Source organism: Nyctibius grandis, chromosome 14 (assembly GCF_013368605.1).
Source record: "Nyctibius grandis isolate bNycGra1 chromosome 14, bNycGra1.pri, whole genome shotgun sequence".
NCBI classification, from domain to species: Eukaryota; Metazoa; Chordata; class Aves; order Nyctibiiformes; family Nyctibiidae; genus Nyctibius; species Nyctibius grandis.
The window spans coordinates 2013560-2030748 of NC_090671.1; the positions used below are offsets into that span (position 1 = coordinate 2013560).

The 17189-nt window shown below is 58.8% G+C and overlaps 1 protein-coding gene across 7 annotated transcripts in view; it reads right to left on the reverse strand.

Annotated features, from left to right (window-relative positions):
- Positions 1-241: 241 nt before the first annotated feature.
- NF2 (NF2, moesin-ezrin-radixin like (MERLIN) tumor suppressor) overlaps positions 242-17189 on the reverse strand; it is a 52553-nt gene continuing 35605 nt past the window's right edge. For 3 of the 7 annotated variants that reach the window (XM_068412213.1, XM_068412207.1, XM_068412206.1), the window contains 2 exons: positions 15181-15340; positions 3818-5195 (listed from right to left, as the gene is read on the reverse strand). In XM_068412213.1, coding sequence (XP_068268314.1) covers positions 5145-5195; positions 15181-15340 — 211 coding nt within the window. In that variant the 3' untranslated portion in view covers positions 3818-5144. Of the gene's footprint in view, positions 429-3817; positions 5196-13446; positions 13507-15180; positions 15341-17189 lie in introns of those variants that run through there. The other 4 variants (XM_068412211.1, XM_068412208.1, XM_068412210.1 and 1 more) reach the window with 3 other exon arrangements.

Here is a 17189-nt window from a genome sequence, read left to right on the forward strand (position 1 = left end):
GATGGGGGTGGGATGAGGATGGGATTGGGATGGGGATGGGGTGGGGACAAGGTTGGAGATGGGATGGGATGGGACGGGATGGGGATCCCTCACAGACATGGGGTTGGGAAGGGATGGGGATGGGATAGAATGGGGATGGAGATGGGATGGGATGGGTTGAGGATGGGGATGGGGAAACCTGGCAGAGATGGAGATGGGATCCCCCAGGACAACCCCAGGGATAACTCACCCAGAACAGCGCCAGGGTGCTGGGCAGGGTGGGGGGAGCGGCACCGCAGTGTCCTTCAGGGTATAACACCGCTCACGCCGGGCGCAGGGAGGGGACGGGAGCGGCCCAGGGTAGCCCTCGTGTCGTTTTAAAGTCACCAGCTGGCACGGAGCCCTCGGAGGCGCCGGAGGCATCAATCTCCCGCGGCCGTCGCTGTCAGCTGGGTGTTTAGTGAAATGTTTCTTAAATGAACGCTTGATGGAAGGCGAGGGGTGGCCGCGGCGCACCGACCGCAAGGTGAGCCCCGCCGCCGCGCCGGCTGCCAGCCCCCCACGCCGCGGCTTGGCCCGGCCAGGGCGGCTGCAGGGACCCACCGGGGAGGTCACGGGGCCGTGGCTGCTCCTGCGCTCGGGTGAATTTTGGGGCAAATCACAGCTGTGATGGGGGAAACGCTGGGCAAAGCTCCCAGAGGCTTGGAAGGGAAGGGAGAAGGGGAAAGGCTTTGGGAGCCCCATTTAGTTTGGGTTCCCAAGGGGGAAAGTCGTCCCTCCGTGGGGGGAGGCAGGGCTTCTGCCTCGGGTTAATTTTTCTTTATGGAAAGTAGGAAAAATTGGGATGAGCCTGTTCTCAGCATCCCTCCGAGCGGACGCAGCCCGGGGTGCTGAGGGCAGCGGTGGCTCCGCTTGCTCCTGCCAAGAGACCGAGTGGCGCGACAGTTCCCAGAGACCTCAGTCAAGGACCTTCTTAAACTCATTAACGGCATCAAAACAGCTCCGTGGGGAGCGCAGCCTGCCCGGGACGGGGTGCGGGAGCGTGGGGGGATCCGGCTTTTCGAAGGGGCATGTGAGAGGGGGGCAGAGGGGAGCTGCTGTGCTGGGATGCCTCGGTGTCGGGATGCCAGGACCTGGTGGTGCCTGGTGCCAGGATGCCAGGACCCAGCAGTATCTGGTGCCATGATGCCAGGACCCAGTGGTAGCCACTGCCATGATGCCAGGACCTGGTAGTACCCAGTGCCAGGATGCCCAGACCAGGCGGTACCCAGCACTGCGATGCCCAGGCTGGCACTAGGCAGCATCCCGGCAGGGCCGTGATGGTATCCTGGTGTCCCCACAGCCGGGGATGCTGTGGCCAGGCAGGTGGAGGTGATGGGAGCAGGAGTCCAGCGTTCCTGTTCCAGATCTGGCCCCGGGGCTCCCCGAGCGGTGGCAGCAGATGCCCGGGGAGGTCGGGACAGATGAGCTGCTGCTCAAGGTGACTAATAGGGGAAGAAACTTTAATGGTGAGGGAGAAGGGGTGGGATCCAAACTGGTGGGATCCTGGTCGAGGGTGTCACCTTCCCCAGGGCCATGCCCCCATCAGGGCCAGCCGTGTGCTGGTTGGCAGCGCTGGCTCGCTGCCCTCCCTGCCCAGAGAGATACCGGCCCTCGTGCCCTCAGGGCAGCAGCTCCCAGGAGCTCCTGGGCACTGGCTGGTCCCACACCAAAGGTCCCACACCAAACCATATGGTCTTGCACCCCACCGCACGCTCCTGCACCCCACCACGCCGTCCCACACCCCACCAGGCGGTCCCACATCCCATCACACCTCGCCCAGCATCCCCCCACTCAGCCCGAGCAGCCTCCAGTGATTCCCCCCCGTTCACGGGAGAACCGCCGTGGCTGGAGCAGCTCCGCGTGGTTTCTGTTTGATAGCACCCATATATCACCCCCTCCCCAGTGCTCTGCCTCGGGGACACCACTGGCACCAGCCCCCAGCCTGGCTGGAGGTTTCAGCTCAGGACCCATCCTTTCTCCACCAGCAATCCCACCTCTTCACCTATTAAGCCCCTAATTAAGCCAATAGGACACAGGTCGGGCTTTTAATTACAGCTTTGCGGCAGGGGGAGATGCACCGAGCTGGCCAGGTCTCTGCTGGGAGCAGGGTGGCCCTGGGTGTCACCCCCCAGCCAGGCTCCCTCTGCCCTCCCCTCTCCCTCCTCCTTTCATTTTCTTTCCCCTTTGTCTCCCTGGAGGACGAAGGGCCGGGAGGAGGAGAAGGTGGAGGGACGCGGACGGCAGCTCCGTGCCAGCCACCAGCCCACGGTGACGGGTGGGGATGGGTGAGGGCGGCGGGGGCTGGCAGCCACCGGCCAGCGAAGGACTAAGGCCCCCATGTCCCCGAGCTGGCCCCAAAGGGCAGGACCCTGGTCGGCTTTGACCCCGGCCGGCAGCAGTTGATGTTGGCATCCTGCCATGCAGAGCCAAACCCCGTGGGAGCCCAGCACCCGTGGGTGCCCCGAGCTGCCCGGGGGGGTGTCCCTCAGCTGTGCCCCTGACTCCCACCCTGCGCTGGGTCCCGTTGCCAGCGGGCAGAGGGTCACCCCGCAGAGCCACCCGCAGCCCCAGCGTGCCCCAGGCCCCCCGGCTCCAGCCTGCACTGGTGGTGGCCTGTGGCCAGGTGCCTGCTGTGCCGTGCCATGCCGTGCCATGCCGTGCCATGCCATGCAGTGCCATGCTGTTCCATGCCATGACATGCTGTGCTGTGCCATGCCAAGCTGAGCCGTGCAGTGCCATGTAGTGCCATGCTGTGCTGTGCTGTGCCATGCTGTGCCATGCTGTGCCGTGCTGTGCCGTGCCGTGCCAGCCTTCATCCATTAAGCAGTGAGTCAGAGCCAGGCTGATGCTGACTAACGCCCGTGTGCCGGCTCCGAGCACCCGTCCTGCGTGCCAGGGCACCCCGCTGCACCCCGACATCGCTGGGGCGCACGAGTGCACTTGCTGCTTCACCAACACCCCTCTCTGGGCACGCACACCCCCCGCGGGCGGGTGCCCGTCCCTCAAGCACACACACTCCCACATGAGCCCACGTGTGCAGGAGCGCCCCAGGCCCCCGCAGCCAGCCCCAGCCCTGCCCCAGGACGTGCCAGCGTCCCCCTCTCCCCCCACTGACCCCCGCTTCTCCCCCCACCCTCCCCGAGGCACCCAGCGCCGGGGGCAGCACCCCCGGGTGCAGGGGGGCAGCTGGGGCGTGGGGGCGGCACCCCATGAGTTGTGGATGCACGGAGCGAGGCCGGCACACCGACCGGCAGCCCCCGGCGCCATCCCTGCCTCAGTTTCCCCATCCATCCCCACCGCCCCCCTCCGAAGGCCTTTTCCCAGCAGGTTTTGCCAGCCAACACCGTGCACATTTTGGGTTGGTGCCGAACCAGCACCCCGACCCCCCCAGGGCTGCTGGCCCCAGCCTGGACACCCATGGGCCACCGTGTGTCCCCCCCACCCAGGTGGCAGCAGTGACCCCTCCATCCACAGATGCCATCCCGCTCGCAGCCCAAACTTCTCGGCATTTTATTCTTTTTTTGAGAGTATTTAATGGTTTGAAAGTGAAATAACAAGAGTCGAGGAGGGATTGGGGACAGGGACACTCACTAAGTCGCCCTTACGGAGCGCTGGGCACCTGCCCGTCCCCAAGTCAGGACGCCCTGAGGGACTGGGGACAGTGGGACCCCCGGAACGATGGGGAGGGAGAAGCCATCCCGGCCCCATTAAAACCACCCCCTGCCTTTAACTGGAGCAGCAAAAGGCTTCACAAGGGGTTTTTCTTCCCAAAGTAAAAAGACCAAAACCAAACAAGTCCCCCCTACCTCTCCCGGTGCTTGGAATTTTTATTAAAATAAATGAGAAAATGGTTATTTCTTCCGAGTCCAACAGTCCCAGGGAAGGGGAAGGGGCTGTGCCAGGCCACGGCCGCCGAAGCGCAGCCACGTGGCGAGGGGTCGAGCCGAGGCAGAGCGGTTTGAAATAAAAAGGGTTCAGGATGTGATCCGTGACACGCCGAGCCCCAGGGCTGACCCTCCGGCCGGCCCCGGTGTGGGTCAGGGAAGGTTGTGGGAGGAACTGGGGGTCCCCAGGGGATGTGGGGGATACCCAGGGCAGCACTGGCTCGGTTATAGGGTAAATCGCAGCTGGGAGGGAGGTTTCCCCCCACCCCAAAGTGGAGGGCAGGATTTGGGATGGAGACACGAGGGGAAGGTCAGGGCAGCCCCGTTCCCCCCGTGGCCGCTGTCGGGTCCGAGCCAGGAGCGAAGGCACCTGCTGAAGGATGGGCAGGAGCGGGCAGCCCCATCGCCCACCGGGACACAGGCAGCCCCTGGCTATCTGGGGACAGGGGCATCCCCAGGGGGGCTCGGAGGAGCTGGGGGGGCCTCACGTCACATCAAGGGGTGCTGGACCTTGGCACCCAGTGATAGCTCAGCCCCGAGCCCCCGGAGCCCCGCTGGCCTCAAGCTGCCCAGGCTTGTCACAGTCTGCAGGGAAATAAAAAGGTTTTATTTGGTTGGCACCGGCTGTTCTGCTCCTTATCCCTTGCAGAGAGGAGGAGGAGGAGGAGGAGACCTTCCTCGCCACCTCCTGCCCCTGCCTCCCCTCCCCAGAGGAGCAGCCCCCCATCCCCACAGCCGCGGTACCCCCGCTCCCTGCCCGCCTGCCTCCCGCCCCGAGAGCCGCCGCGACGCCCCTGATTTACAGCGCTCCACCCGAACACGCTCCGCATTCCCAATGGAGCTCCGGGCACGGGGCTGCGGGCACGAGGAGGCAGCTCGGAGGGATGGCAGCCCTGCCACGGAGACCCTCCGGCACGCTCCTCCGCCGGCTGCCAGCCTGGGGGGCACGGCCGCAGCCCCGACCCTGGCGCTGGGGGAAAACCTCAAGGGCCGAGCCAAAAAACTACGCTAGAAAAATCAGAAAAAAGCTGGAAAAAGAGAAAAAACCCATGGGCAGGGATGAGGGTGGCTGGACACTACGCTAGAGAACATCACACAGTCCGTGGGCAGCCGGGGCCTGAGTCCGTGGGCGTGCAGAGGCTGGTAGCCCCCGCGGGGCGATGCCCGGCTCCCGGGGGGCCCGGCGGTGCGGGGGGAGCTGGCGGCGGGCAGCAGCGGTGCGGAGCGGCTGGTCGCCTCCTAGAGCTCCTCGAAGAAGGCCACGCGGGACTTGGTGCTCTGTAGGGTGAGCTGCAAGAGAGCAGAGGGGGCGGCTGAAGGGGGACGGGCCTGCCCTGCTCCACCCCGCAAGGTCCCCAGCCCCAGGTTCACCCCTCCCGGGGAGGGCAGCGGGCTGAGCAGGAGGGAGCTGCCGCCGTTACCCCCTCTGGGCCCAGCCCTCGCCCCTCCGAAGACACGGGGGAAGGCAGAAGCAGGGATGTCTGGCAGCCCAGCCCCCCCGCCACGAGAAGCACAGCCCGAAGGTGAAGCACAGGGGCAGCCTGGACCAACGGTGCCCTCGGGGTCCGGTGCGCTCCCTCCTCGCCTTGCCCTGACCGTGGGGGAACACACAGGGCTCCTGCAAAGCCAGAGGAGAAACAGCCTCCGTCAGCTGAGGACAGAGGGAGAACCATGCTCATCTCCAAACCCACAGCTGCCCCAAAGCCTCTGGGACAGCAGGTACACGTCACCTCTGCCACCACTTAGGGGCCCTCCTCTGTCCCATGCTCACGTGCAACCCACCACGCGTGCCTGGCGTGGTCCCCCGCCCCTCCCAGCACCTGCGTGGGGCTAACGCCTTCCCCCAGCTCCGGCATCTCACCCCGGACCTGATCCCTCCGTCCCGCGGCAGGACGGAGCTGGAGAGCGCTCATTGCAGGACTGTGTCATAGCACCATAGAACCATATAACGGTTTGGGTTGGAAGGGACCTTAAAGCCCATCCAGTTCCAACCCCCCTGCCACGGGCAGGGACACCTTCCACCAGACCAGGTTGCTCCAAGCCCCATCCAACCTGGCCTTGAACTCTGCCAGGGAGGGGGCAGCCACAGCTTCTCTGGGCAACCTGGGCCAGGGTCTCTCCACCCTCACAGCAAAGAATTTCTTCCTCAGATCTCATCTCAGTCTCCCCTCTTTCAGTTTAAAACCATTCCCCCTTGTCCTGTCACTCCAGGCCCTTGTAAAAAGCCCCTCTCCAGCTTTCCTGTAGCCCCTTCAGGCACTGGAAGGTGCTAGAAGGTCTCCCTGGAGCCTTCTCTTCTCCAGGCTGAACAGCCCCAGCTCTCTCAGCCTGTCTCCAGAGCAGAGGGGCTCCAGCCCCCTGAGCATCTCCGTGGCCTTCTCTGGACTCGCTCCAACAGCTCCATGAAAGCTCTGTGACCTGCAAACCCAGCCCAGAGAGGCTTTTTGCAGCACTAGTGAGGCCACCCGAAAAATATGACCCCCCCGGCAGAGCCAAACGAGAGATGACAGAACCATCCTCGGCGGCGAGGAAGAACCGACGGTATTTACAGATCACCACCCGAAGGAGCGCGGTGGGAGAGGTGCCACCTCCCCCCCGGCCGCTCCATCACCGTGAGGGTTTGCCAAACCAGCCGGCTAATTGCAGAGGCTTCGTTACCGCCGGGTTCAGCAGCAGTGCCTGGCGCTGGGGACGCCGGTGTTGCTGAAACAGGGATCCTCGGCTCACGGTTACAGCGCGTTAAGCTCCGCCATGGAGCTGCCAAGCGCTTCCCCCTCCCCGCTTCCCCCCACGGGCCTTTCCTCAGTAATTCCTTCACAGCTCTAATTCTGAAAAAATCTGTACTGCAGAGGAAATTTCTGCAGGGGCTTTAATACCCTTTGCTGGCAGCACGGCCCGAGCCAGGGCTGGCTCTCCTCCTCCTCCTCCTCCTTCGCATCCCTCTGCTCCTCCAGCATCCCCTCCAGAGCTGGGTGGAGAAGATGGGACAGGGGCTCCAGGTGCTGCAGGGAGCTCTTTGCTTCTCTCCAAGGCTGGAGAGGGGAAAAGTAACCAGGAGTGGGCAGCCCCAGCCTGCTGCCAGCCCCACTGTCAGCTTCCTTTCGGCTCCTCCAGCAGAAATCCCGCACGTGAGCCCAAGCAGACACCCGGCTGGGCCACGGGCCGGAGAACTGGGCGTATAAAACCCGAGCGGAGATCAGGGCACACAGCACGGCCCTGCCCTTGGAGGGGTGCAATGAGCTGCTGCAAGGACGGGGACTGGGGTCCCCCCGGCAGAGAAGGGCGGTGGGCGAGGGGACGTCCCGGGGCTGAGCAGTGCCAGGCGTTTGCACGAGCGCCAGGGCTCACCCCGGAGCCCACGCACCCACCCCAGCCCGAAATGGGGCAGCTTCGCTTTCCCGTTTCACCTTGCGAGACCCCCGCGAGGCCAGACTACCCCCAGGAGGAACAATGACCTGCCAGCTCTCAACTTCCTAACGCCCGACTGCTAACGGCATCTCTGCTGCAGGGTGGGGGGCGAAGCAAAGCACCCCCCACACCCCACCTCGCCACTCCATCAAATCCCAGCACAGGGAGATGCCCCCACATCCCCCCCAGCAACCGCAGCGCTCCGGAGGAACGCGAGGAGCCAGCTCCAGCCGCTGTCGGGGCGGAGAGGGAAGATGTTTCCCCCAGGCTTACAAGGGAGGTTTGATCATTTGGAGTCTGCCTCCAGCGACGTGCAGCTCCCCGTTAATCCCCCGCGGGCTCTGGTGGTCCTGGGGTGCCACCAAGCACGGCTCGGGCAGCATCGCTGCGCCTTCCCCAGCAACCGCCGCTGCAGCACTGGGGGAAGGAGGCAGAGCTCCGAGGGCACCCAGCACGGGCGCAGGGAAAAGGAGAGGTGCAGCCCTGCTCCTTCACCAGGGACTTCCATCTGTGACCTTCAAAGGCTCCCCAAGGTGCACGGCGTTGTTTTGCCTGTAAAGGGAAACTGAGGCACAGGAAGAGCAGCCCAGCTGCGGGCACACAGGGAAGGGGAGCAGAGACGGGCCTTGATGAGATGGGGTGCTGTGGAGAGGTGCAGCCCTGAATTTCCAGGAGGGCCGTGCCTGCTGCTCAGCGGCACTCGGCACCGGTCAGGTTTTGCCATGCAAAAGGCAAAGCCCAGAGGGATTTAAAGGGGACAGAGCAGGCGCCCGCGCTGCCCCCCTCGCTCAGGAACCCCTGAGGTTCCCATCACCCCCATGTTGTGCTGTTTCTGAGAAAGTCAGGAGGTTTGTGCAGTGCTGGCGGCTGCGCAGGAGGATTTCTTCCCGTTTAGGCTCCGTCTGCCTTTCTCCCCAGTAACCTGGAGGGCGTGAGAAAAGCATCACACAGGATACAGGCAGAGTCGCCCTAGTGCCCATTAGCAGGGTCATCCTTGATCCCAGCTCCCATCACAGGCAGGGCCATCCTCGATCCCAGCTCCCATCGCAGGCAGGGCCATCCTCGATCCCAGCTCCCATCACAGCTGAGCTTACCTCCCAGCTCCTTTCGGCTGCAAAAGCACGAGCCCCAGACTGCTCTTTGCAGGGAAATCCCACCGCCTTGCACTGGGAGCAACTGGTTTTGCTCTTTTCTGCACCGGGACTTGAAAGCAAGGAGGAGAGCAGCTGGGGAGGAGAGCACAGCCCTGCTCCAGCTGCTGGGGGAAAGCCTCCAGCACTTCCACAAACTCTTCTGCGCTGTCTCCCTCCCCTCTGCCCAGCCAGGCAAGGAGAAATAAATGTCCGTACCCGCACCGTAACATCGTGCAGGCGAGGCAGAGTGATTAAGGGCGAGTTGCGTTCTCGTCAGTGCGGAGAGGGGAAAAAAAAATATTGATTTACAAGCAGTATTAGGATAATCTCCTTCCTGCAGGAGGGAGGGTGGGCTCCACCACGCACAGCCAGAGCCGTCAAAGAAAATTTAGAGGGAGAGAGAGAGAGAGGGAACACAATTAAGCGGCCAGAGCTCAAATGAATCAAGACAGGAGAAAAGGAAGAGTCCCACTCCCTGCATTCCTACGCCGGGGCTCCTCGGAGCTCTGCTTTTACCCAGGGCTGCTGGGTTGATTTGATTGAAGAAAAACAAACCCACAAAAGGAACCCTCTAAAGTCCCTCACAGGCAAACACATTTTAGAGTGGCTAACCCAATAACTGCGGGCACATAACCTGCTGGCAGGGCAAACCGCAGCGAGAGAGACCGCCCGGGCTGGCAGCGAGCCCACGGGGCTGGTGCCCTCCCCACGCGCTGGGCACGGGGCGACGGGCAGGAGAAGGGGGCTGCAGACCCCAGCAGCCTGCCCCCATCCTCCCCAGGCCGAGGAACAGGGAGAGGTTTAAAATGTCTCCCTTCCTTGCTGTTTTCTTGTTTATCCTGCAGCCCGGCCAGGCTGGAGGAGAGGGTGACCCAGGCCACCCCAGCAGCATCGCCTCAGCCCATGCGATGCCGGGATGCCTTCCTGCTGCTGGGAGGGAGCTGTACCACCCCTGCTAACCATCACCCGGCCCCGCACACAGGAGATCCCCTTTATCACCCCCCGTTCCCCTGAACGTCCTGCTCCATCCCTGCCCACTCCCCAGTCCCCACCGGCCAGGTGGACATTTCCATTCCCACGTTTACTTTTGAACCCAAAACCTTTCTCTTTTTCCCTCCCCACCCCCTTCCCAGTCCCCACCTCCCCCTTTCTCTCTTACTCCCACGCCGCCGTTTATTCTCTCCTAAGCACAACTTTCCCCCGGCCTCCAACGCTTTGATGAGCGCGTTTAAAAGAGAGAAGATGACGCTTCATTTGAAGGAAACGCTTTTCAAAGGCTGCCACAAAAATAGCTGATAGGTTTGACGTTTCCCAGTTCCCTTTCGCTCCTCGTAAACAAGGAAAGGAGGCTGCCGCGTCCCAGATTAGCTGCCAGGGAGTTTCACTTCCCAGCTCCGAGGAGAAGCAGGGCAGAAAGAAAATGAATCCAGCAGGGACACGGCCTCGATGTGTGGGCAAGACCCACATGGGACGCGCCTCCATCTCCTCCTGCACGCAGAAAATCTGTGCCGAGAGGTGTCTAGAGCTGCTCTGCTCACCGAGGATCCTCACAGCTCCCGAGGGGATGGGGAAACGCCGGTGCTGCTTCTCCGGGGAAGGCCCTCGCTGGTCGTGTGCCCGGCTCTGCAGCATGCAGCCACAGAATCACAGAATCAACCAGGTTGGAAGAAACCTCAGGGATCATCGAGTCCAACCGTTGCCCTGACACCACCCTGTCAACTAGACCAGGGCACTAAGTGCCATGTCCAGTCTTTTCTTAAACACCTCCAGAGATGGTGACTCGACCAGCCTTCCCCCTTCCTGGTGGGAGCGGATTAGCCAGCGATGCCACGGCGATGCTGCAGTTCTGCACAAGTGTCTCCTCCGTGTCCGGGCTGTCACAGCACCCACAGGGAAGGACGGGCGCACCTGCGTGCAGCTCAGCCCACTCTGTGCCACCCAGGCTCCCTCCTGCCCTTCCCAGAGCAGAAGTATTTCTTCTGCTGGTCCCCTCCCTCCGCAGGATGAAGCTCCAGAGGCACAACAACATTCTCCTTCCCTGAAATGGCCGTGGTCCTCCATCTCACCAGCAAACCACTGGAGCAAACCACCCGTTTCATGCAGGGGTGGCTGCAGGTCCCAGAAGGGGAAAGGAGAGGAAGGGAGTTCCCAGGAGATGCCAAAGAAATCCCCGAAGATTTGTTGAAGTCCTCAAGGGACACGTTTCAAGCAAAAAAATGTTAGCCAGCACAGCTGGAAAACAGGCAGAGAAAGCGTCTGCCCCAGCAGCAGCCTCCCAAAACCCTCCAGCCTGTCCAGATGATGAAGTAGCCTCATGACACTTGGTGGTGGCACAGCAGCTTCGTATCTGCATCACGAGAGACTCGGATGGCAGCGCCCAGCGCTAACTTACCCGTGTCCTCACGCTGCTGCAGAGGACAGACCACAGCAGATCCTGAAGGTGAGAGGAGTGAAGACAAGTCCATTTTGCTCTGCCTCGCTCGCCCCTCTGTGCTGGGCAGCCAGGAGCTGCTCACTGCCTAAACCCGAAGGGGACGGTGCTGTGTCTGCAGGAACGTGGTAGAAGGCAACTCTTTGTGGGCCAGTGATACCAGAAGCCCCAACTAACCTACTGGTGATAAATAAGCAGATTTGCCATAGCCTACCCAAACGCCAAGGGCCTCAATGAGAGAAAAAATCCTGCATTATCCGAGCTGAGGGCAACTCTGCGCCGCAACCAGGATCAGCCAGGAGAGGAGCTGGCAAGAGAACCATAAGCAACAGCTCACCAACGCCCGCACAGTCCCCCTGGGATTCCCTAAGGAGGCCAGCTCGAGCCCTGGAGACGTGCTGCGTCCAAGAAAAAGCCAAGAGCTGCCTGGGAGCCCGGCAGGGAAAGGCCAAGCCCGTCCGTCGGAGGACCAGAGCGTTGCTCAAGGACAAAGCCGCTCGTCTGGGAACAGGCGTGGAGATTTGCTCCTTGCCTGGGTACTTCAAAGGGCTTAAATCCCAGTAAATAAGCATGACTGTGCAAGAAAGCAACCGGAATGAAGAGATCCGATTGTGTTTTAGAGCAGCAGCCTGTCCTGGGAGCCTCCCTACACCGGAGGACATGAGGAAGAAGTGGGTTTTTTCATCTTCCAGCCCTCCTGAAGCCGAGCCAGCTGGAGTCAGCAGTGCCAGCCCACGGCAGAGCGCGCCACGGAGAAGGGAAATCAGTTTCCAGACGAGGTGCTTGTGCTGTGCCCACAGAGCTCATAAAAAAGGATTAGCATGTTAACCACGTAATTAAACATGAAAAACTTAGCAGGCGCCTTCAAAGGCAGGCAACAAAACCCAGAGGTCACACCGCAGCACTTGCTGTGTGTCTGGTTTAATTATGGGGGCTCCTCCCAGGCACCGAATCTCTCCCAGCTGCTGGATTAGTCTTTTCACAAGCTGCCAGGGCATCATTTCACCTCCTCACGCTGTGGCCACAAGTGGATTTTGCCTCAATTTCACCTGCCACAGAGTTCCTCAAGCCAGTCAGGACGGGACAGCGGGTTTCAACCATGGCCAGCCTGCCCCAGAGCGACATCCAATGCCATCCCCAAGGTGTCCCGGACCTGCAGGGTCACCCCTCGATTTAGCTGTGTCCTCCCTCTTCCCCAAGGAACCCTTAACAACGAGAGCAGCCCATCTTGGGAACACCCGCAGCCCCCCCGGGAGCGGCTGGCAGCAGCCAGCTGGCACAAAACCCTAAACCTGAGTGATTTACAGCCCTGCCTGCAGTCCTGAAAGGGCTGGTCCGCTCAAGAGCGGCACAAACCTGTGCTGATCGCTCCTGGGTACCAGCCAGGGAGAAATCTGCATCTAAAGCATCCTCCTGCCTCTGCTGTAGAGCTCCAGAGGCGCTGGGAAATCGCTCCCTAGCCGGCTGTTGTGCAGGCAGGGCTGTGCAAGCCCCCAGAGTAGCTTTTAACGAAAGCCTTTCCCGAAGGTGCTCACCACCAGGTTTGTCACCCTCTTTTGTGAGTGCTGCCATGTGAGTTTCTTCCCTTAGTGCTACCACTCAACACTCGCTAAACCCTGTGGGTGTGCAAGAGCCACAGCCGAGGAAAGAGCGAAAAAAAAGCTTCCCCAAACTCATCCTCCTGAAGGAGGGAGTCGATGCTCTGCGCACCGAGGGCAAGTCCTCGGAGGAAAGCAGGCTCTGGAGAGGAGAGCCGTGGCATTACCAGAGCGGGAGGCAGCGGCGTGCTGGAGGAGGCAGGGGACAGGCAGAGGCTTCGCAGGCAGGAGGGAGAGCGGCTCTGACAGCCGGCGTCCCCAGGGCGATGGTGACCAACAGCGCTGCCTCCAGCACAGCCTCCCTGCGCCCTGCCCGGGAGCTGCTGCAGACGCCGGCTGTCCTCAGCCGCCTGCTTTACCTCCCTGTGACACCTCTCAAACAGGCAGACGCTGATAGTGCGTCCACGTGCTGCTCCGCTCCGAGACGGAGGTGCGTGTTTTTAGCCTGTTATGACAGTTTTGGCAGCAAAGAGTTGATGGGGTTGGTTGGTTTGTTTAGTTTTTAATCCTGCATTTCTTTCTGCAGCAAACAAGGGAGAAGGTCCTGGTTTACTTCATTAAAGAAATCTTCAAAGGCCACTCTGCACCTCCGACAGATTCCCAGCCACCGGCAGCACAGCAAAACCAGGCACATTTAATTATTTAAGCACCTACACCCACACTCCCCCACTGATGTTACCAGCTCAACTCTGCCAAGAAAGACACTTCCCAGCACAGAGGATCGGGTGCGAAAATGAATGCAGAGAGGCTGTGAACGGCACCGAGGGGAGCGAGAGCCGGGCGGGGCGGCTGCCTGCGACATGCTGCGTGGGTGCACCACGGCGAGCCCGACCCCAGCGGCACCGCGGCGGTGCGTAAGGAGCGGTGCAGGGGTGGCAGCAACGGGAGCTGGCTAGAGCGATGCGGATCGCAGGCAAGCTCATGCACGGGTTAGTATGACAGCCGGTGACCCATCACCCCACGCAGAGTACCTTGGAATAACCTACTTGGAAGTCTCAAATGCAGATAGGTCTTCTGCCCTGGGCTTGAGGCTAAACCAGCAAAATAAAACGAACAACAACAACAACAAAAATAATCCTCTGTGATACGAGTAACATCAGGTCATTTGTGCAATCTGTACAGCTTGCCCGGAGCGCTGAAGGGATCAGCAGCTTCCAGGTGGGGCAGAGGGTTGGTATTATTTTAAGTGTTGCTAAACTGCTATCCCATTTCCAGCGTCTTGCATTTTCCTTTCCATCACAACTGCAAAGACAAAAGCCCTCCTGACCTCCCAGTGGCAGGAACAAAAGCAGCCTGTAATTTTATTCTGATGTGCTTCACTAATAGACTCTTCTTTAAAAACCTTTGCTCCTCTGGCAGAGATGCAGGAGCTGGGCAGCCTCAGTCACCTCCTGAAGGGAGGGGGACAGGGCAAGACTCCAGCTTCAAAGGAACAAAGACTGAGCACACAGTCCCGATCACAGCGATGAGCCCTGACAGACATGGAAATGATTGCCCAGACACCTTCTGGAGGTGACACAAATGGGACCATCAGCTCTGTCAGAAGTGAAAATTTAGCATTTTCTGTTTAAACTGAGGACTCTGAGCACCGAGACAAAACCTAGCAAAACCTCCTGGGAGTAGAAATATCTTCAGATTCCACAACGACAAAAGGGTCTGTGAAGATTTTTATATTCTCTGCCCTGGAGGGACAGAACCCGAACAGCTCAGGGCTAGCACGGGGAAACCGGGAAGTCTGACCCGCTAGATTCATTTTCCTGCCCCAACTCAATGATCACAAACTCCCAGCTATGAAAGTCAGCAGGAGCCAGTATTTTCAAATCCTTTCAGACCAAAGTCTCAGCAGGGAGTAGTAAGGAGATAAGGATTTGTTTTTCAAACCACATCCCGTGCTGTATAGATTTCCGAACCCTTCCCAAGGACAGCTGCCAGCAGAAAGCCAGCTGGGTAAAAGCCTTTGCAGGTGAGTGGGGCCAACCGTACTGATTATGGATGGAAAAATAAAGAACTGGCTTTGCTGTGCCCTTTCAGGTGTGACCCCCGGGCTAGCAGACCCAGCCACCCTAACTTTTTGGCTAAGTTATTCATCTCAACATCATTTCTAGAGGCAGGTGGTTCCAGGGTCCCCAGCACGGGGAGCAGACACCTCACACGTACACCCGGCTAGCGAAAGATTTTGCTGTTAGTATTTGAAGCTGCACTACAGGTTACTAGAGAAAAGATTACGAGAGGACAAGGTTTTTGGCTTTTCCTACTGATAGCCCGTAAGTCAGGAGTATTTTTGCCCTTATTATTCACCAGCCAAGCTCAAGGCTGCTTCCTTGCAATGCCTGTAGGGAATGGTTGCAAAAGGTAGGTAGGGCTTTCCCTGTTCCTGGGGTCACAAGGGTAGCAGATCCCTTCTAACAGCATCCCTGCACAGCTTTTGTCAAGGTTCAGCAAGACGTTCAACCTCCAGACCTCTGCATACCTTCACACCGCACTGAAAAGACAAGGCTTGGTTGGGGCCAAAATAAACCAGGAGCCACCAGCAGCTGAAATGCTCTGTCCCCTGGTTCAAAGCTAAGCAGGCGGGGAAGAAAGCCTAGATCAAACAATTTTATTATAACAACTTGTGCAAAAGCTAAACCGAACGGGAAGGGTTATTTGGTTGTAGTTTTTAAAGGATTTCATCAGGCGAGATACAAACTGGAGCCTTCCGATACCTTTTTAATAGTGTTGTGCTTGCTGTTGCCTCGGCTGGCGTTCTCGTTGTGCAATATATCCAGAGCTGTCTCTCTCTCCTTTAGCTTCAGCGCCTCAATTTCTGTCTTCAGCTCGTTCAGCTGCTCCTGCAGGTGCTTGCTCTTCTCCATGTACTCTACCCTGGCACACATAAAAGAACCCTGGGTTAGTACCGGCCAGCTGCACGCGGTGACACGATACCGTGGCAGCTGATAATGGAATTATAACAGAAAAAAAACTTATCTTCATCACTTGGAGTGTGTAGAACGGACATAGTAAACTATGAGCAATTTGTTCATTACTAAAATGAGGACCCAGACAGCTGATCCAAGAACAAAAAACTCTTAAGTTATGTTACTATAAAAACCAAAGCCAAACTAGAGCTGCTGGATGGCGTTTGTACGTCTCCCCGTTCCCGAGCGAAGCCGCACCACGACACTGGTTACCATCACCCAGTGTCACTCTACAGGACAGCGGTTTAAGCAGCACTGCTCTACTCCACTGCACCCTCACTCAAACCCAGCTCCCAAACTCAAGGCACGAATCCTTCAAGTAAGTAAGGACACTGATGTACTGACTTCTCATGTTTTAGAGGGGTTTAGCTTGTAAACTGTGTGGGAGCAAGCATTGCCCCCAAAATATCAGGTATCTTTTAGACACAAGCGTCCCTGGGAGACAGAAAGGTCTCCCAAAAAAAGAAAGAAAAAAAAAACCCAAACCCCAGCCATTCTCAGGATGTGGCCCTAACTGCCTGCCACGATGAAGCATCGACTGCAGAAAAATCACACCATGCCAGCCTTGTACTTGTGATTAAACACCAAGACCCAGGTCAAAGAACCAGCAGACTAACAAGAACCTTTTCCGAGTGCCAAAATTTGCAGCGAGGTTTATCTCAGCACCTGAGGAAGGAGAACAGACCCGGAGAAGGCAGCAAATCCTGCTCTTGCTTTCAGCAGTTGGCAGAGCCAAGCTCTTCCTGCTTAGGAGAGAGGGATGACCTAGTTAGCAACCTGGGGACAGCACCAGGAATTAGCCTGTTATTTTCAGCTGCTTTTTCCTTCCAGCTTCAGGAAAAGTTTTTAACCTCTGTCTCTAAGCGCAGCGGTCTGTTATTTCGTACACGGGAGAGGGTACTCAGCAGAGGCAAAATAAACCACCCTCTGGGATTCTGGGGTGTTTCATTCCAGCCCCAGGAAGTTTTGGCCCGAGTGCTATGGCAGAGCCCTTCTAGCTTTGATCTACCACCCAATCAATGAACAAAGCACATTATTACTACAGAGATTCAAATCTGATCTGCTTTGATTGCTGCTAAATTTGTAATTTTGAAGGCTACACTTACACCCTCAGGAAAACACGAGATCAAAGCTCATAATCACATCCCAAACTTGCTTGCGCACATGTTTTATATATAAACATGACACAGATTCCAAGAGAAAGGGGTTAAAGCCCTAACGCAAGACCTCAGCACAGACTCCAGGTATCTTTACGTTCTCTGGACATGTTGCAAACGCTCAAGCACCAACCTGTAACAGTTCAGTTAACTCTTTCTATCAAAATGTACAACTCAAGCCTAAACAAGAGCCAGGTTAACCACACAGAGAGGAATTGAGTGGTGCAGGGCTCAGCATGCTTAAAGTCGCCTCTGAGCAGGCAGCAGGGATGCGTCTGTGACACCAAGTCCTCACCCAGAGAAATGGTCGGCCAGCAGCTACATCATACTCTGGGCAGAGCTACTAATGACCTGGTAAATGTGAACCCAAAAGGCTTCTCCCCTTTTCACCTCACACCGGTGCTCGTCCGGAATGTAAAAGTCACATTCAGCCCCGGTGCTAATTCCTCCCACTGCAAACGAGGCACAAATGGGCCACGAAGATGCTCAGAGGGCTGGAGCTCCTCTGCTATGGAGACAGGCTGAGAGAGCTGGGGCTGTTCAGCCTGGAGAAGAGAAGGCTCCAGGGAGACCTTCTAGCACCTTCCAGTACCTGAAGGG